Raw genomic sequence first — 21,197 nt, 5'->3', positions numbered from 1 at the left:
GTTGGACTGCATGCACATGTGCTGGCATTAAAAGTGAAAACAAGCATTATCATCTGACTAAAGCTCCCGGTGGGATGCTGTGGCTTACACAAGCAAGTCTCACAGTCTCTCAGAAATCCAATATGTAAATCCACTTAACGCTGCCTCAACAGAAAACACACACACACACACCCCATCAGAGCTAAGCTAATTCAGAAAGAAAGACAGAGGGAAAGACATCAAGGACCTTTCCGTAATCCTTCAAGGCAGGTGGACCAAAGATTATCTCCAGCTGTGAGGGGCCCTGTTATTTAGGAGTGTCACAGGCCCCTGCTTTTCTGGGTAGGAGACATCCTTTGATGCCGCATCGAAGGGACAAGTAATTATGCAGAAAGCTAAACCATAGCCTATCCTGTTCTCCTGAGTGGATAAGTCCAAATTTAATGAAATAGCATCTGTACTATAAGACCACATACTCGAGGACCTTCAAAACTCTATAATTTTGTCTTTTGTTCACTTGCTTAAGACAGTATGTCTTCTCAGTGCAGCGGGTCTGTCCATTATGTGTATGAATCACTGTTGAGGAAGCTATTTGGAAAATGCTACATATAAAGCTACGCATAATTGCCGTTAGTTAAGCTAGTCATGCTAAAAGCAGCAAGTTATACAAAATCACCAGCAAACTGGGTTTCTCAGCAGGATATAAGGTATTAGCAAAGAGTAGCTAAAGCCCTATTTGGACAGTAGTTGTTTCTCATGGGGACGTAAGGTATTTTCAGCATTTACAGGGGCTAGTCTGTGATTTCATTGCTGTCGGAATCCAGAATGTCAATGTTTTTTAATACGGTTTAGGGAAACAGCTGTGACCAACTAGTTGATGCATCATACTATGGTAGTTAAGCAGCGAGTTACAGTGTTGTACAGGAAATGCACCCCAAATTATGATTCACTTCCTAATGGTATAAACGAGATTATTGTCTTGGCTTGCTTCACTACAAAGCTGCGTGTGCAATGCAATGAGACAAAAAAAATTTGCTGTGCAAAGTGCTACAAATAATTAACTCACTACACTATCTTGAAAACAACTGAGCAACTGTTATGCGAGTGAAAAATGTACTTAAGTTAGTAGCGTCACTACTATTACTCAGCAGTGGTATGAATGAGTGGTTATGTGTGTGTGTCTGTGAATGAGTTTTCAACTTACCTTCCATTTCACAGCCCAGGAGTTCCAGTCTAAGTCCCATCCCAGCAGGAGTGGCTCTGTCTGGGTACACCCTAACAAAGCGTGTCAATATAGGCTCCACCGTCCTCAATGCTGGTGTGTCATAGTTCAAATTCCCCTCAAAAATCTGCCAAGAACAATGACAGAGTCCAAGACAATAGTAAGCAGTCAAGCAGAGAATGAGAACTTGGAAAGATAAAAATGGAAAAAGATAAAGGGGAAAGATTTATTAAGAGTAGTCTGACAGGGAAAGCAAAGAACAGAGATTTAATGAAAGAGAACGAGTGAGAGGGCACACAGCTCACACCTCTCTTAACTTTAGCACTGCTGTATGTCTAATTCAACAAAGCACTAGAGAAAAGAAACTCTTCAACTTTACTTCTGACACTGTACGGCTGAGCTAGCTCAAAAAATAAAGGCTGCAGGCTAACACTGCAGTCTACGACAGCAAGATGCACAGCCTTTCAAAAGCATCCGCCTTTGACTTCACACTTCTGAAGTCTTACAACCCAGACACAAAGTACCACAGGAGATAGACAGAAAAAAAGGAAGGAAAGACAGAAAGACACTCGCCAGAGGTAACAAAGGTACAGAACAAGATGAGGAGTCATGAAAGAACATTAATGGCCATCATGTCTCCTTTTGTCCTTCAAGCTAAAGAAGAGATATAAGGGTTTTGAAAGGGGCCTTCTAAGACTGATACTGGGGATAAGGCACATAGTCCATGCTCCACAAAAAAGACAAATTTTATGTGATTCATGCTGTCAATTCTTTTCCGAAATTTGCCGGTTTCATGCATGATGACCATGATTGTTAATATGCACTATACTATATACTTAATCATTGTTCTAGTTATCTGATTTCCTACTAGTTTTCTGCTAGTTTTTATGATTCTAATATCACTCCATGCTCTCTTCTTCTCGTTTAATAACTTTAACTTGTTTATTTGTGGTTTAAAACCAAACAGGATAATGTACAGTTGCCTGATGGTACATTATCCGTTACATACAGTAACATTATTTTGTGTTGTTTTATGACTGTTGTTAGGGTTAAATGTATTGGTAGTATTGTTGAATGCATTTGGGACGTTTCCCCAATATTGTGCTCACAGCATTAGTCTAATAATTGTCATTCTCTCCTCGGTCCATCTAAAGGCTTTGGGAAGAATGGAAAGAATACATTATAGCTCCACATTCAACTTTCTTAAACTTTCTTATTTCCTAAAAGTCAATCTCAGTCTAGCACCCATAGTGATTCACAACCATTCTAAATGAGCATCCAGTTTATGTCCAACTACCTTCCAGCTTCCTCATATCTTACCTTGGGCTTGTTGCCAGTAGCATCCATCACCATTTTCCAGTCGGATCCATTGTTGCTGTAGCCCAGCCGAAACTTCTTCATGAAGACCTTGTTATCACGATGTTTGCCACCCTGGATGATCAAACCTCTGACCAGTTTTTCCTCGCTCAAATCAATCTGTAGCCACTCGTCCACGTACGGCTGGGACTGTGACAACAACGTCCATCCCGAACGGCTGGTCAGCAGACGAGCATTCTCTGACACCCAGGTGCGCTCGGTGTGAGAGGAGACTGTGATCTGAGAGTCTGCGATGAGGCCTGAGACCATTCCCAACATTCCTGAACATGGGTACTCTGTTGAGGGAAAAAGAGAGTGTTAGATTGAAGAAAGTTTTAAACCCTTCACTAGTGACTATCCCAAGTACATTTCATGTTTTTAAGAGCCTTAAAAAACCTTTGAATAGCGATCAATGGAGATGCATTTGGACCCAGATTGTGTAGTTATGGCACCGACCAGCAGGGGCTAACAGAGCCAAGCTAACCAGCCATATCCTGATCCCTTGGTTAGGCTGTTTTCTAACCTGCCACTGCTGTGGCAAAACAAATGTACCATTATTTGTCATGCCAATAAATCACATGGGCACGGAGAAAGAGAGAGTTGTTTGAGAACACATAGAGTGGAATACTTGAATGATAATTGAGGGAAGTATCTATGAAAGATTCGATTAGCTGTGAGTGGATGAGTATGAGTGGAAGAGAAAGAAAAGAGAAGAAAAAATGACGTTGGCTGATAAACATGGTAGAAATGGTCACGTCTCAGTGAACTTGAAAACATTCTTACCAACAACCTAAAGAGGTCACAGGCCATAAAGAGGCCGAACAAAGAGAGAAGGAAAGACATTCATTGCACAGGAAAGACAGATGAAGTGGACAGAAGAGATAAGAAACCTCTTGTTCTCTTTGTTTCTCTCTCTCCATCTTCCTTTCACCAATGACCTTGTGCATTCACTCTTCTGCCTCTTTTTTTCTCAAGCTACCTAATTAAAACCTTTCTCTCGAGCTTCTACCTTTCATTTCTGAACAGTTTCTTGCTCTCATCCTTAGTCCTGCTCCACTCCTACCTTCCTTTTCTTTTGTTTTTCACCTGCTTTCTAATTCAAACCTACCCCTTCATCTCTCTTGCAATCTGTCTTCATCTCTCCAAACTGACTTTCTTTGTTCCTGCGTTGATAATAAGATTTTTCACGCATTGCTACTTTTAGGTAAAGGCATGTTGAGTTTGAGGAAAATTATCAGACACGCAGCGCCGACCGACTGACTGTCTGTGAGTTGCCTGTCACGACTTTCATACCTTCTCTGACGCTGTGGGATTTGTGACCTGCCAGCGATACCATAATCTACGATCAGCACCCGTGGAGCAGGAAAGCGTCAGAGACAATCTTGGACTAGTCACAGATGGACCTAATGTCCCGTGAAATACCATCAGAACAGAGTTTTCATTCACAACACTGCCTTTGTACTGATGTAGGGAAGTTCCTCTGTAGTTCTGGAACGGAAAGAGCACTTGTCTGTGACCCCTTCAGGAGTTGCACAGAGTCCAAATGTAAGTTCCAGGCTCCTAAAACAACAAATGCATGGGACTTTGATTTTCCTTTTGTTTGTTTGTGGATGTACAGCCAGGGTTGGGTTTCTCATACCCTTGCCAGATTTTGAAGATGTCTCTGTGAATAATTTCTGATATATGCGTGCCAAATTGTTTCGGGACCTGAATGAAAAAGATCTGCACTGGCGTGGTTGGACTTCAAAGTTTGGAAGACAACCAAGTTTATTTTCTATCTGCAGGCTGGCACTATTTTCCGGACCAGTTTATGGATCTCAGATGGGGATGCTTGGTAGGTCCTGGTGTGGTAGACCCTGACAGACACACCCTGAGGGTGGACTGGTTCATATGTATCACGTGTATCATCTGTTGGTTTGGTCTGTGCACAGCGCATAAAGGCTGGATGACCACACACACAGATGGTTTTATTTACAAACAGCGGGAGGAAGTTTATTAATGGCTGTGTGGATGTGGAAAGCCCATCAGACCTGAACTGTGCACAAGACCACCTTCTAACTGCCAGCCGGCATCCTCCATGGGTACCGTCAAGGTACAGAGTTTACAATCATAGTGCCCAGGAGTAGTGTCTGCGAGGGTAAAGTGAAGGTAATACCATGGTACTTTAATACTTACTATGGTAATGAATGGTTATCATATTGGTATATATTAATCTAACAAGTACATTTCCTTGGTATATGCCCAGCTAATGGTTAGAGAATCGGGCTGGTAACCCAGCCGGGTTTGAGCCTCAGTACCAGCAGGAAATGCCTGAGGTGCCCTTGAGCAAGGCACCTAACCCCCAATTGCTCCCTGGGCACCACAGCAAAAATGGCCCCTTGAGCCCCTGCCCCTTTGGTCGTGAAAGTGAAAGTGCCCTTTGCGGTCATATCACAGAGCCCCAGCGTTCCCATTCCCGGAATGCAATTTCTACCGAGGGTGAACACTTTTGCAACCGAGGGCCCCCTCCCCCTGCAGCCCCCCGAGTTGTTTACTACTTATTACTGCTAATGCGTGTGCACTAACTAGATGGGTTACATGCAGAGGACAAATTCTGAGTATGGATTACCATACTTGGCCTTCATATGTCATGTACTTACTTACTTCAAATAATGGCATCACATAGTAATACTATGGTATTTTGACCTGTTTACCTTGGTACTAAAATAATGGTGTTTATATGGTACTCTAGGGTACTTTCATGGCTTTTGGACATGCACCATGGTATTCTTGGCATATCCTGGTAAATATCCAAAAACATGGTATTTTTAAAGTATATCTTCAAAAAATACACTTTTAACATAGTACCTTGAACTAGTAATACCATGGTTCTTGATAGTAAGTGAAACTAGGGGAACATTCTTTTCTAATCAGTCACCCAGCTTGGCCGCATCATAACAAGGGAGCCCGATGCTCACTGATGATGTCACTGGGAGGCCTCCGCTCTTGTGATGTGTTTAGAATGCGGTCTGTTCACCCATCCAAAACATGACTGCAACAGCTGCGCTCCAGAACTGTGGTGAACCGCACACATACAGTACACGCACAAATATACAACCAGTGCGAAATCTGTGTACACACACACAGTCTAAAAATAAGCCCCCCATGCATGTTGAATGTAAAGCTGATAGACGTTGCATGATGGCAAACACACTCGCCCTCCTCCTACACATATGAGGAAATGTTCTCAGCAGGGAGGCACTGATGATATGAAAGCCTTTGCAATCAAGGCTCTGTAGGGTGGAGCCATGCCAAAACATGCAGATGAGTATGCAAATGAGGCCAGGGCCAGCTGGGCCTGACTGTGGCTGGTGGGTGTAGATCTCGGCGTGCACAATTGCATGTGCAATATGTACATCTGTGTGTGTGAGAGGCTGAGAGGTTAAAGCTCAGGGGAGGAGGGTAGAGGCAGAATTGGGGTAGAAGTGAAGAGGCTGCAACAGCAGCCGTGCATGCTGTGCACGCCATTCATTTTGAATGAAGTACATCCAAACGTGGGGAAACATGAATACACGGTCCTTTTCGTTGACGTGAACACTTGTCTTTAATGCAATAGCTCATTGACTATTGCACACGCGCGGTTCACACATGGCTTTCAGAGGCATGAATAAACACTTTTCTGTATGCCTGCCTCTAAAGCAAGCAAAATGTAAACCATCTAATTGAAAGATCATGATGGAGTGGTGTGTTGACAAAACACTGCTTCTAAATCTGAATTAACACTCTGCTTCTAAACAGAATTTTTGATATATCCCAGTTGTGCTGTTGACAGTTTGTTTTGAGGCCTGTGAAAAGAACCAGATTCTTTTGGAACCAACCTGAAATTTTGCATCCATACACCTCGAACCGCAGGGCGATGCCGGTCTCCCATGAGTAAGGTCGAATCCGGAGGTATCGCGTCAACGTGGGCTTGGGGAACGCGGCTTTCGCTACGTCGGTAGGGTTGGTGTTACCCTGGAAAATCTGACAAACGAAGAACAAACACATTAATTATTAACATTGTTTGTTTAAGGGAACCACCAAGGACAGACCGTTGTGGCCTGGGACTCACCTAACATTCTGCCCCAGAAACAGAGAGAAATGATAGGAATGCGTTTAGATCAGCATCTTCAAATGTGACAACCTAAATAGAGCCTGAATTGAATTATCTCTGGAGCCAACTGTGTAGCAATACAAAAGCTACTTTGTGATGTCAGAGTCTGGGTTACAACTAGCGCTGAATGTTTTGGACGCTTCAGTTACACAATGGTCTCTGTTGTTGTTTCAACAGACATAGCGATGAATCAAATTGTGTTTTGTTTATGGGCACTGATACTTGCTGACAGCTAGCACATGTTCTCTGTGAAGGGAGGATCTGGACATTGTGTTACAAGAAAGACAAATGAAAGCAAAGGCGACTTTGTTGGACATAGCATCTTGGCACTGTATAAAGGTCAGCAGATTTTTTTAAGTACATCTTGAAGTTTCTCTCTTTCACTTCCTCAAATCACGACTTTTTGCTTTCAAGATGAGACAAACTCAGAGGAGAGTTAAGAGTGAAATGCAATTGCTGATGTCTTCACACCTGATTACCTAAAGGGAATATGGAAATTTGACTAAAGCCACTGACCTGTAAAAAAGTTTTATAGCTGACAAAAATGATAAAGCTGATTTTCCAGTAATCCTGTAATTAAATTTCTAAAAATTACATTTAAGTTATCTGTGGGAACTCTATTCATAATGCTGTTGCCACCATTTTCTATGCAAGAAGTCAATCTAGGCAACCTTAAAGGATTAGTCCACTTTCAAATAAAATTTTCCTGATAATTTACTCACCCCCATGCCATCCAAGATGTTCATGTCTTTCTTTCTTCAGTAGAAAAGAAATTAAGGATTATTCTCCTTATAGTGGACTTCATTGGCCTCCAGACGGCTGAAGGTCAAAATTACAGTTTCAGTGCAGCTTCAAAGGGCTTTAAACGATACCAGATGAGGAATAAGCGTCTTATCTAGCGAAACGATTGGTCATTTTTTAAAAAAAAAATACAACTGTATATGCTTTATAAACACAAATGATCGCCTTGTACGTGCTTCTGCTTTCCGTATTCTTCAAAAAGCTTATGCTGTATGTCCTACGCCTTCCCTATTCTACTTATGGAAAAAAACTAAACTGGTGCCGTTCGTTCCGTAAGTTGAATATGGAAAGCGGAAGCACGTACAAGGCGATCATTTGTGTTTAAACATATACAGTTGTATTTTTTTCGAAAATGACCAGTTTCACTAGATAGACCCTTATTCCTCGTCTGGTATCGTTTAAAGCCATTTGAAGCTGCACTGAAACTGTAATTTTGACCTTCAACCTGGAGGCCATTGAAGTCCACTATAAGGAGAATAATCCAGGAATGTTTTCATCAAAAACCTTAATTTCGAAATGACGAAAGAAAGACATTTTGGATGACATGGGGGTGAGTAAATTATAAGGAACACTTTATTTGAAAGTGGAATAATCCTTGTGCAGTGTGCAACCTCTCTCTCTCTCAGTGTATTGCTTTAATATCAGTACATTCAACACAATTCTAAACAAGACAAGGTCAAATAGGCCTTACAGGATAGCCAAGTCAGGGTATACAGCCAATCCGTCTATCCCAGAATCCATGCTGCTAATCGTGTCCCTGGGCACTGCTTTTCAAAACGTGTGTCTGGGAGGGAGACACATGAGGAGCCATCCGCTATCTTTAAATGTCACGCCAATGCTCTGCCCTACTGCTCTAAGTAGTAAAAAGGCTTTCCTTTGTGCAACAACCCCACAGTCGAACTGCTGTTTCAGCAGTCTGTAAATGGGCCCTCACCTCACAAAAGCACTTTAGAGCCAAGCAGACAGAAACAAGGCACCGCACCTTAAAAATGCACACTCTAAAAAGAGAACAGTGTACTTTAGTTGAGGGTCGACATAGAAATTGGGCCTTTGGGTATATTTAAGCTCACTGTTACTTCCAAGCATGAAGATGTATACGCACACACACGCACACACACACACACACACTCACACGTACGTAACCATCTAATTGGTTTGCTGAGCTTGACAGGTCTATTTCAAAACTTGTATTGTTAGAGCAAGTCTGCCAAGCAGACATAAACATGCATATGAACACGTCCTGCACTCACAAATGAGTAAAACAAACTGCACACACTGTGTCTCAAAACCTACAAAGCTGCATACAGAGGCCGAATCTTTGGATCATTCAGCAGCCAAATCTAGTTATATACACTTAAAATTTAAACATATGTAATAGGCTACATCATGTTTTCACATTACACTTGAGTTGTTTGGTTTAAGGTAAAATTTGATTCTGGGGAAAACATGTTTTTGACAATAATATGCGTTTTCTTGTTCTATCTGAACCTGTCTTAGATCTAGATCTATGATCCCCAAAATGATGTCTAGGTTGGTAGCTCACAAGGTTTCGAGAGTCAGCCAATGTGTCAAATGTAATAGGCATGTCTTCCTGTAGTTAACTGTTCTGTGTTGAGGGACACATTAGAGTCAGCTCACCCGATGGCTAATCGATCAGCCTCTCCTTGGCCCTCATTCTATGAGTCACATGCTCAATTGCATCCAACCAGCTGTTCAAACACTCTAAACCTGGTAAACCTTCCCAGAATGCCTCCTCCTCTCACGCTCTCAATTAGCCACTGTGTTTATTAACTCTTTTGTTCTTTCCTTTCAAAGAAAAAAAAAAAAAAGCCCTACCACAAATGTTGACATCATTCCTTTAAGGGAAAAAGAAAAGTAGTCAGACTACTGTGGTGGCTTTGGAGTTGGAGTTTTTACAGTGCTTGCAAGTTCAGTCTTTTAAGAGGGCGGATTAACATACCACACTGGGCACATAATGGAGTCAGAGAAACACAACCCCTGCAGAACACATGAGCGTGGCATTCCCGTCTAGAGCTGGAGCATGGATTGGTGTAACGAATGCACACGGTGACAGCGCTACAATGCAAGAAGATGTTTACAGGGCTTCCTGCCAGGGAGCTCTGGAAACATACCTAGTTACGGATTACTTCCATGTTAGGCTGAGAAAATAAAAGACCTCTTTATCGTTTAGTGGAAAATGAGCTGTACGGAACCAAACCTGAGCTCTTACCAGGACATTCTAACACTATTTCATTGTTATATGAATATGTTTAACGGTCACGGAATGTTCTAGGTTCAAAATGAGTAAAGCGTTATCGACCGCTCTATTACCACAGAAGAAAATCCTTTTGACCTTTTGCTTAGTTTCTAAAAACAAACAGTAACAAATTTACAGTGGAAGTCAGTGTAGATAGTTTAAAAGCAGAAACTGTTCATCGTGGATAGTTTAAGAGCAGAAACTATATTTCATATAGTAGTTCTTACATAAAACTTTTTGTTTCTGTGGCCCGAGAGATTTTTCTCCATATAATGGCCCTATTGGGGTAAAAACGGGTTGAAGGCCCAAATTGCAGTTTCAATGGGGTTCAACACGATCTCAGATGAGGAATAAGGGACTTGTCTAGTGAAATGATTGGTATTTTCTAAAAAAATAAAATAAAATTTATATACTTTTTAACCACAAATGCTTGTACTTCTGCCTACATCAGGCGTGACCTTTCCAACGTGATTACATAATGCGTGGTGCATAGCAGAGCAGTGCAAGATTTTTTTAATTTTTAATTTTTTTTTTTTAAATGACCAATCGTTTCACTAGACAAGACCCTCATTCCTCAGCTGGGATCGTGTAGAGCCCTTTGAAGCTACATTGAAACTGCAATTTGGACCTTTGTACACCAGTGAAGTCCACTATATGGAGAAAAATCCTGGAATGTTTTCCTTTCTTTTCTTTTTGACTGAAGAAAGAAAGACATAAACATCTTGGATGACATGGGGGTGACTAAATAATCAGGAAATTTTAATTCTGAAGTGAAATAATCCTTTAAGAATGAGCATGAAAATAATCAAATAAGTCACCTTCTGTTTTGGGCCATCCTTAATAGTTATCCAGTCTTCTCCGTTTGAGCTCACATCCACCTTGTAGGACTTCACATAGTACTTCTTCCTGGTCTCTTGAGAGATGGCTCCCTGCATGCCGATTGCCGAGACAAAGCGCAGGAATCCAAGATCAACCTGAGGAGAGAGAACCATATTACTTCTATATTGCTCAGAACAGAGGGAGTATCACTTTAAAAGTGGCTTATCGTGTGTCACATATTGAGCTCATAAGACCCCAGGTGAATATTAGAATGAAAGATTAATTTTAATGAATCCCAATTTAATAAAGCAAAGTCAATGTGACGATTTAATTTCCTGAACGGGAGACAAGAGCTTATTGGATGAGGAAGGATATTTAACTTCATAGAGTCTGTGCAGGGGAAAAAAATCATTTGAAAGGAAACGTGTATTTCAGACGTGTGCTGTACTGAAAAATGAATGCTTCATAAAGAAGTCATGAGTTCTGATGTCATTCCCGTGAGCTTGCGGAGAGTGTGCCTGAGAGGTGGTCAGGAGGAAGGATGGGAGAAAGCGGTCAGGGGTTACTGGAAGAGAAAACAATGGACAGAGCTGTTTGTGATTTGGTCACATCCAGGAATATCAGAGCTGTAATAAACATGATGGGATGTAGAAGCACTAACATAATGGTTGTCTCAAACTCATTTAGCATAGAAAGAGCTCATTGCAAACTCAGTCTGTTCCCTATTGTGCAGCATTTATAAGACATAGTCCTCACTCAGTTTAATGGTATTAAAAAATATGGTCTTTGTTTCTGAGGTCTGCTGAATGAGTGCGGATCTGATTTTCTGGCTATGCTAAAATATACATGGCAGGAAGATAAGAGAGCTGTGGAGCAGCCAGCGAACTGAGATCAGAAAGCTTGGCTGGAGAAAAGACAGTCTGGATCAGTTTCCCTCACACCAGCTGATCACAGATCAGAACTAATGAGCACCTCGTGGGTTTATTAACCTTTTTTTTTTTTTTTTTTTCAAAAATGGAAAAATGATGATTGTTTTCCAATAGGTTTCCTGAATACACTCCCTGGCTGCCATTGGTCAGCCAATCAGTTAGTTCCGCCTCAAAGTGACATCATGGTTGAGTTGTTGCTGTGTCAGGCTGGTCAGGATTCTTAAATTGAGCAATGTTTTTTAAAACCACAACAGAATAGCAGAGTGTATACTCTCCAGGGAAATCAAACTACAAATGGTTTGCTTATTGATGTCTCTGCTTATTAAGCTGGTATAGGAGACGATATTTTAACATCAAGAAACAAATACACACTTCACCTCTAAAAGCAATACAGTGCAAACAGGAGATTAAGGGAAAACCCCAGTTGCTCATGGGAATTCCCTGGCTGAGAAACTCCACTTTCTGGCTTCCAGAAAAAAACCTGTTCCAAAATTGAATTACATTTCCTTATAAGGAAACAAGCCGGACTCGACTGTAGCCATTTCATTTGAAATATCATGACCACAGAAGAAAAAACAATGATGAATTAAATAATTTTTGGTAACAGTTGAAACCACACAGACATTTGAAGACAAACCAGGCCAGCTGAGTACTTGTCACTAGTGTGAATATGCAGTTTTATAACGGTCAATCCAATTTGAAGTCTGTGAGAAAGAGTCCGAACTTGTATCCAAATGTCTCTGGAGGAAAATGTGTCCTCAAGCCAGCTGACTCTGCAAATCATATTGTTTTATATTTCTTCACTATTTCTACTCTGTTTGTTTGGATGTTGTGGGTTATGTAAGAGGATGGGTCTACAGAGATCCCACTCAATACACAAATCAAATAATGCTTTTCTCATGATATCACGCCCAATGATCTAAAATGTGAAATTGAATAAAAACATATCATTAATATATCTTGCTGGCAAGAACCCAAGTGTAACTACTTCTTATAATTCAGTCATGGGAAAGTCCTGGCATGTTAAAACCTGCTCGTTTTGCCCAGAGTCCATCTGTGAAGTATGGACCTCAGCTTAGATTTTTCACAGCTAATTAAATTTACAAAGAGTGTGTGTTTTATTACATCAGAGCCTGAGTGTGTGTGTAGTGGAAGGGACAGTTCTTGTCTTGGCCTCGACCTGCATCTAAGGAAGCGGCAGAAATCTAATCTGCCTAAACCCAGCTCACACTCACTGAAGCTTCCAATGCTAATTGCGTTGAATTAAACAAGCGTCAAACATGTCTGCTCGCTTCCTAAAGCTGTGACAGTTGTGCTCATCCTGGCATGGGCTCATAATGGTGTTTATTTTGTTCAGCGTGCTTGTAGGAAGTTGATTACATGCGATTTTTTCAATGTTTTTCCCATTTGAGGTTCTTCAAATTCTGCTCTGTAAAAAAAAAAGTGACGAATAAGAATATTTTTCTTCATTCTGTCTATTTTTTTTGTGTCTTTCACCCTTGTCTTGCATGTTAGAGGACAACAAAAATCCACAAATTGGTCAATCATTAAAAGCACAACTGCTCTTGTGTATTTAAGGCTCAAGCACCATCTGGTGTGGGTTAGCCAGGAGGAACTAAGACGTTGAGCAGACAGATGCGCGATGGCCCAGTCAAAGCAAACACAAATGTGGGACGGCAGGTTTCGCAGGGCAAAGTTCTACTTCATCCATCAAATCACGGCTTCCTCCCACCATCCCATCCCACGACACCTGGTTGCTCCGAAAGCTCCTCTAAAATTCCATTAACCACAGGTATAATTAATTCACATTTTCATGAAAATTGTATTACTGCCAGCTGAGAGATCTATAGGCTCCTCGAAGACCTCACATTCATCACCCAATTTACCTGGCAGAATTAGCTAGCGTTATTTTTAGAACTTCAAGATTTTTTTAATTTTTAAAATTATGCATGTGCCTGAGTGGTGATCATCTACTTCTCTTCAAGAGAAAAAATGACCCAAACCAGTCTAATGGGGAGGATGGTATGTAAGTGGAGCGAATATATTAAAAACAAAAGACACAAAAATTAATATAATTTTCCCACAGTTGAGAAGATTAAAGGATTAGTTCACTTTTAAATAAAATTTTCCTGATAATTTACTCACCCCTATGTCATCCAAGATGTTCATGTCTTTCTTTCTTCAGTCGAAAAGAAATTAAGGTTTCTGATGAAAACATTCCAGGATTATTCTCCTTATAGTGGACTTCAATGGCCTCCAGATGGTTGAAGGTCAAAATGACAGTTTCAGTGCAGCTTCAAAGGGCTTTAAACGATACCAGATGAGGAATAAGGGTCTTATCTAGCGAAATGATCAGTCATTTTAAAAAAAAATGTAAATGTATATGCTTTATATTAACAAATGATCGCCTTCCAAGTGCTTCCGCCAAAACGGCACTTTCGTATTCTTCAAAAAGTTTACGCTGCATGTCCTACGCCTTCCCTATTCAACTTACGGAACAAACGCGGCGCCAGTTCCATTTTTTCCGTAAGTAGAATAGGAAAGGCGTAGGACATACAGCGTAAACTTTTTGAAGAATACAAAATGCGGTTTTGGTGGAAGCACTTGGAAGGTGATCGTTTGTTTATTCCTCGTCTGGTATCATTTAAAGCCCTTTGAAGCTGCACTGAAACTGTAATTTTGACCTTCAACCGTTTGGAGGCAATTGATGTCCATTACAAGTTTTCATCAAAAACCTTAATTTCTTTTCGACTGAAGTAAGAAGGACATGGACATCTTGGATGACATGGGGGTGAGTAAATTATCAAGAAAATTTAATTTGAAAGTGAACTAATCCTTTAACCCTAACCTAATAACTCATCTAAAAAAGTCTAAAAAGAGCTCCTTTCCTTCAAACACCTGTGATATATTGGTCACTTTTAACAATCCAATCAATTGCAAATGGATAAAACTAACACTCTTGCAATATGTAACATTATGCAAATAAAATAGTTTCCAAAAGTTGTTTCATCTGTTGCACTGTGTGACTGGATTTTGGACTATATTTCCAGTATGAGTCAGGCTAGAGGTCTGTTATCATAAAGTTCATGGTCATTGTTGTTATTACAAACCCAACACAATAAGACAACAATAAGCTCACTGATGACAATAGAATATCCTGCCTGTCTTAGAAATGAACTTCCTCTGACATGAATTTATTATGAATGCAATGTTGCTTGGGCCTTTTTCACAGTAGCAGAAGAGCTTATGTATCTAGCATCCACCTGGATTCATATTTAATTGCTAGAAAATTATATCAAAGATGATATTTTAAGCGCTTCAAGCTAATTACATGTAGGCACTGAAGATGGTTTAAAATCTAAACCATAAGAATGTACCTAGCGCAGGTGTGATGCTAGCAGGGTGGCCTAGCTTGACACCAGCTCTGCAGGCTTTGTCAGTAGAGACTCTCATGTTAATTACAGTCCCACTGTCTAATTACTCATCAGCTGGCAGGAGAACAGCACCCGTCTCAAAATAGCAGCAGCTAATCCTTTAATTGAAGAGAGAAAAAAAATCTAAGCAAAACAATGGAGAGCGGACATAGCTGCGTCTACATGACCATCGCTAATAGAAAACACATGTAGATGACATGCGAAGCCAAACAGGATACGGCCGAACGCGTTGATTCGGGAGTGACATTTCGCCCCTAATTCTCCCTCTTTCATGCCATTTCCTTCGTTACATTCAACCTTCCTAGAAAATCGTACACTCGAGAGCCTGAGAGGAATGTTTTTCTCAGAGGAAGTCTGTAATTAGTGCCTACTTGATGGGAATTCCGACCTGTTTTTGTGACAAAATGGGTCGGCGACTCAAGGCTTTGGCACAGCGGATAAGAATAAGAGGTTGGGGTGGTGTCTCAATCATTGTTTCCATCTACGGACCTGGCACATTCCCTCCTCACCTCCATCAATCAAGCTGACGGCTTCCTCTTGAACTGGCTGACACAAAACTAGGTTGGCATTCTACAGTTCCAGACTCGAAAACATCGCTTTGTTGTTTTGAACGCTCTGCCCTCTTGTCAGAGATGCTTTAATGAACAAGATGAAGGTACACATCCTCTCCAGTGACGCTAAGGAGAAAAGCCTTCGCATCCCTGTGAATCAAGCCCTGATCAAACCATTTAGCTGAACAGCAGGACAGGCGTATGCAGCAGGTTCATAAATGAACAACTGTGTATTCAAAGCATAAATGCAACAGCTGACGCGTTTCGGCAGACCTGTGGATGAGAATGAATGCGAGGCTAAGATTAATGAAACAGAACATGATCTATAATGAGCAACTTCTATTCAACCATTAGCAGAGCTAGACAGGAGCTTTCAACTATTGACAGTTGACTTTTTCCCAGATCAAAATGCATAATTCATATAAGTGCTTTGATGCTGCTGGAGTGGATGAGCGTGCATTTATTGCATCACTTGCAGTACGCCGCATTGATGTTCAAATATCTCAGTCTGTCTATAAAACAGGATCTGTTTTTTGTTGTGCCAGGCTCTCCACGGGATTGAAAATCTGCCATCCATAAGACCCTTCAGAGTGTCTTTGTTTTAGGTTACGGTATTCTATAAATCGGAAGTCTTTCCCTGTGAGAGTCAAAATGTGTTGTACAGATGTAGGTATCTTGGCTTGTCACGCTTTAACGTAGTCTTCCGATTGAAACCAGGCTGTATCCATAAACATAGCACACTGGAAGTCTTCAGTGCCAGAATCCCATGTTCTGGAAGACTTTGCCCCATGTTTCATCCATCAAATCTGATAAAGACCTTAACAGACATTTGTTTGTCAGCATGGCACAAACCATTGTAAATGGACATAAAGAATAGTAGCCTCTGTAGCTTACTGGCTTAGCTGAAGATCTCCTGACCCTTGACTAATTATCAGGAGTGGCAAGCTGGGAGCATTAGACCCCGAATCTAATTTGAAGCTGCATTAAGATGCATGACAATCGCTGTCTTTTTGACACCTTCTGGGTGGAAAAAAAAAAACCTGCTAGAATTGGGGATTTTTTAACAAGGAAGAACAGGGCTTCTATGAATAATATAAGTGTCTGCTGTAAATTACATTTGAGAGTGTAAATGTAATAAATAATGAACTGATAACATGCGTTGGAGGATACAGGAGTGAGAGAGTTGTTGGACTGCACTATTAGACTGAGAAATACTGTTGTGGTGGGTCGTTTTGCTTAATGGAAGCGAAATGAAGAATTCCACTCTTTTAATAACGCTTGTTATAATTAAACTCCTCCACAAGTGCTGGGCACGAGAGAGAGAGAATGAGCGCAGGACGTCTCCAAATTATAAATCATTCATCCTCGGCAGGGTTCCGCCTTTGTTCCCTTGGAAACAGATGTGCGGGGTTCAACTTTGACATCTGATTGGCGGAAAGGGATTTACAGGGCACTGCACACGAGGGCTGAAACAGAATACGTTTGATTTGCTGAAATTTCTCCTACCGAAAAGAGTACCCTTCCTCTAATCAATACCCTTTAGAGAATTCCAAGCGCCTGCAAAATTGTGCTCTCTTCAGCTCGATACTGCACTGTGGGAGGCGAGTCATTTAGGGTTTCATTAATATCTGAAATGACTAAACAAGTTTAGCAAGCCAAGAGGGCGAACATTTGCAAAGTCTACTTAATTATCCTGAATAAAATATGAAGTGGCAACTGTGAAATGATGTGGAACCGATTGGTTTAGGAGCTAGAATATACATTTTCTCTTCATTTGATCTTTGAGACTCATTTGAGTCACAAATGGAGAATGTTTCACTTTTTTTTTAAGACTTCCCATTGGTTTGATGCAAAATAAAGCTCAGTGGTGCAACAGCACGTCAAAACCACATACCAAACAATGACAAATATACTGTCATCTGACGAACATGAGAATCCTTCAGTTGAAGTGATGGTCTGTAAAACGAGTAGAGGCTAATTATCGACTGCTTCTCAGAGAACATCCTGGTAGAGTGTTAGTATAGTTCATTGTGCTTAGTACAAGGGTCCCAAATCAATACCATATTGACAGAGACCGGTAATCTATAAGCATAATGAGGCCATCTAAACAAAGAAGAACTTTGAAATATCATGATGATCAACAACACAGATAAAACGGCAACAATCACAATCCTCATATTGATCAGTCTCAACATTGTATCCTCAGGGCTCTGCTCTGCTAAGCTATGGAACTTCTTCCTAAAAATATGGGGCAAAATTTGCAGCCACAGGGGGAGTACCTTGGGACATCCATACGTCTTGCTTCCGCAATTAAATGAATTAAACATCACAGTTCCTCTTCTCTGATACACTGAGGTACCTTCCCCTTAATTCAATTAGTCTCTAGTTCAGAACAAGGGTTTTCATAGACAATATTTTGATAGCAATAAGGAAAATCTGCTTAACAGACCTCCCCTAGCAAATATTTGGCCGCGGGTCACGTCTGTTATTAGCCTCCTGAGGAGTTTCTTTGGCCCAAACTTTCCAGTCAGGCAAACAAGTCTGGGATTTCAGGGTACCCTTGGGGTTTGGGTCACAGAAAAGCTCCTAAGTGCAAGAAAAGGCCTGTAATCAACACAATAACTGCTGCCAATTTTTTTTTTTTTTTACTACAGATTCATGTGTCCAAAATAGACATGCAGAAATAATCTGTTGTCTAAGAACGTGTAACTGTCCTTGTGTGTGGCCACATTCCTTAGAACAAGTTTCAGGTTTCTTATTGCCTCTCGGACATTAAGATTATGTTAGATACCAAATGCATCTCATAGACAGATTTTGTTGAGGTTACAAGCATTTGTTGGCTGGGAGCAAACCAGTACATTTGGGTTTTAACATTCCATGGCTGTTGACCAAAGGGCAGAATTCAACAGATGTTGCTGTTGGTCTTCAATAGACAGCAGCAAGCCAGTGGCAAATGCATCTGCAAGGCTGCCTGTTAGAGCTGAAGTTGAATTCAGCTAGACTCAAAAATCATAAAAGTGTGGGGGAGTTTCAGAGTTTCAAACTTTTCTTCTGTAGACTCAGCTTCTCTATTCTTCAAAAAATCACAGCAGTGTCTATTCTCTGCCAAGGACAAATCCCTCCTCCATTACTCATTCATAATAGACTGCTATCTACAGTATATGCATGTGAATCGTGCACTACCTGAATCCATTCTTTGTTTGAGTCCTCTGCAGGGGTCCAACCATTCTCTGGGTTGTTGAGTCTAGAGCGTTCCGGAGACCAGCTGGGGTTGTACTGGGATGAGGCCGTGATTTGGTCAGAATGGATTTCCCCAGTTTCCATACCCAAAGGCTCGGTACAGTCAAAGTCTGAAGAAACAGAGAGAAAGAGGGGCGGGGGAGTTGTTAAAATGTCATTTCACGATCTAAATAAAGAATACATCAGATCACGACCCAAACTAAGGCCTGCCTCTTGGGAATGGGCCACTCAGCAGCAAAGTACCATAGGTTTTCATCTCTTTGCACCAGAATAAAACATACGCACTCCTCTTTCCCTCTCACTCCTTGCTAAAAAAGCACAATTTAATGGAAGCACGGTGGGAAGCATACCACATTAAGACGCAAACCTTTATTCATAAAACATTCAGTTTAAGCTCTTAAGTCCAGCAACAAGTCATGAGGTCCATAAAAGAAAAGCCTCTGGAAGGTGCACAGTTAAATGGCACATGGGAAGGCCATTTCCCCAGCGTCAGCGTTTGGAGGAATGGAAAGTCACAGACGGCCCTAGTGTGTCTGTGTTTTTAGATGCCAGGAGAGCAGGTTGTATATCACTCCACATGCCATGCCACCCAGGATAAGGGCATTGCTGATTGTTTTTTGATGTTATGGTGCATGCTGACCGTGTGTTGGAGACAAGCAAAGTTCATGCTTTGACCCCTGAGGGTCTTTATCCAGACACATCGGCCCAGAATTTAGGACTGCGGAGGATGGGGAAATGTTGAGGCTGAGGTGGGAGACACGCTAATTTATTTACGAGAGGTCACAGACACCAAACAAACACATATTGGAGTCCTCAATGTAGGGAAATACATGTTGAGCTCATGTTCCCTAATATAACAGCGAAAGGTGCAAGCAGGTCAGATACACACATACTCAAACAACACAGGCCTAAACACATGTAGCAGATGGAGAAGGCATGTGTGTTAAATGGACAGTAGTTTTATTTGTTCACTCACACTGAGCCACTAGCCCTGCTTTGAAAACACAGTGAGTCGCCTGCTCAGACAGCACTTGAAGGCATCAAATTTATGCAACTATACCTATACCAAATTGTAAGCATCAAATTTATTCTTTGTAAATTAGCCAACCCGAGAGTGCCTTTTGAAAAGCTCGGTGAAAAAACCTGTCCAAGGTGGCAGCTGCATGGGGTTGAGAGAAATGTTAATATACTATATATAACTATAAATTTAATTCAATACGGTATCATGGAAAAATGCTTAATATCTAAATAACAGACAATTTTATCCATACAATCTCAAAAAAAAAATGGTACAAAAGCTGTCACCGGGCCATCAACCTTTAAAGAGGTTCTAATATGTACTATTTAGGTACTTATATGTACACTTTTGGTACCAATACGTACCTCTGAGGTACTAATATCCACTCTTTAGGTACAATGGTTAGTAACTGAAAAGGTACCATCCAGTGACAGCTTCTGTAGCTTTTTTTCTGAAAGTGTAGAAAAATATACCATAGTAATCATAGATTTTGTCTTAATATTAACTTACTGTAGCAACTATGATTATCATTGTCAATTTGTAGAAGTGTGCTATGTATTATTACAGAATAACATTATTAGCTTAGCAACGTGTTAGCGCCAAACTCTATTAAAATCAAAAGGGAGTCTTTTATGTGCTTCTCATGAATTTCTCTCTTTTACCCTTGAAACTACAGCTCAACTTAATCTTAACATGATTACTCATTCTCTTGTGCTCTGTTTTATCTCTCTATCTCTTCAAGCCATCTATTCTCTTTCCACCCTTTCATTCTTTAGAACAATGACTGAAAACAACCAGATCGCTCGTCTGATTACATCTAGCATCCGTCACTGTTTGGTCCCACTTGGCAGAGACCATAAATCTATGACGGTTCTCTGACAAAATCTTCACATAAAGACTTATTGCCAATGGCGATCTCCTTCCTTCCTGCAAAGCACAATATACTGGTAAACATGTCGAACTGCGAGAGAAGCTGCCACAGAATGTAAATTTATGGAGCCAATAAATAATTGATAGACTGCGACTGTTCAGCAAAGCCCCTGCTGAGAACACACCGAATGTATTCTTGAGCATGAGCCGGGATGGTTTAGATGTAGCAAGCTGAAATATAACATGGTACATCAGTTCACAGCATTAATGAAGATATGTACTTTATAACACATACTATATGTATAAATAACAGCTTGACAATCTGGTATGACCTGTGATTAGCTTTACTGTTCATGTTGATTCACAAGCATCACTATACTGTGGTAATGTTGAAAAGGTATATTCTCAAGAGAAGGTGACAAAAAGACAGATAGTGAAGGAGTAAGAGAGAAAAGTGCCTAGGGATAGATTTGCATGCATAGCATGATGAGGGTTGAGGGTTGATGGTGTGTTCTGAAATTAAATGTTTAGTCGGAGCATTTCTCAAATTGGGGTGAAGAGGTGAACCCTCTGGGTGAGCTGGTTTGGG

At 40.9% G+C, this 21,197-nt stretch overlaps 1 protein-coding gene across 5 annotated transcripts in view; it reads right to left on the bottom strand.

The window, feature by feature from the left end:
- The window catches only part of nrp1a (neuropilin 1a), a 74,512-nt gene that overhangs the window by 12,459 nt on the left and 40,856 nt on the right, over positions 1-21,197 (bottom strand). For all 5 annotated transcript variants that reach the window (XM_048173872.1, XM_048173871.1, XM_048173873.1 and 2 more), the window contains 5 exons: positions 18,664-18,830; positions 10,566-10,721; positions 6,415-6,559; positions 2,522-2,853; positions 1,184-1,328 (listed from right to left, as the gene is read on the bottom strand). In XM_048173872.1, the coding sequence (XP_048029829.1) occupies positions 1,184-1,328; positions 2,522-2,853; positions 6,415-6,559; positions 10,566-10,721; positions 18,664-18,830 (945 nt within the window). The remainder of the gene's footprint in view (positions 1-1,183; positions 1,329-2,521; positions 2,854-6,414; positions 6,560-10,565; positions 10,722-18,663; positions 18,831-21,197) is intronic.

Source organism: Megalobrama amblycephala, linkage group LG22 (assembly GCF_018812025.1).
Source record: "Megalobrama amblycephala isolate DHTTF-2021 linkage group LG22, ASM1881202v1, whole genome shotgun sequence".
Classification (NCBI taxonomy): Eukaryota; Metazoa; Chordata; class Actinopteri; order Cypriniformes; family Xenocyprididae; genus Megalobrama; species Megalobrama amblycephala.
This window is presented reverse-complemented; position numbering and strand designations above follow the sequence as displayed.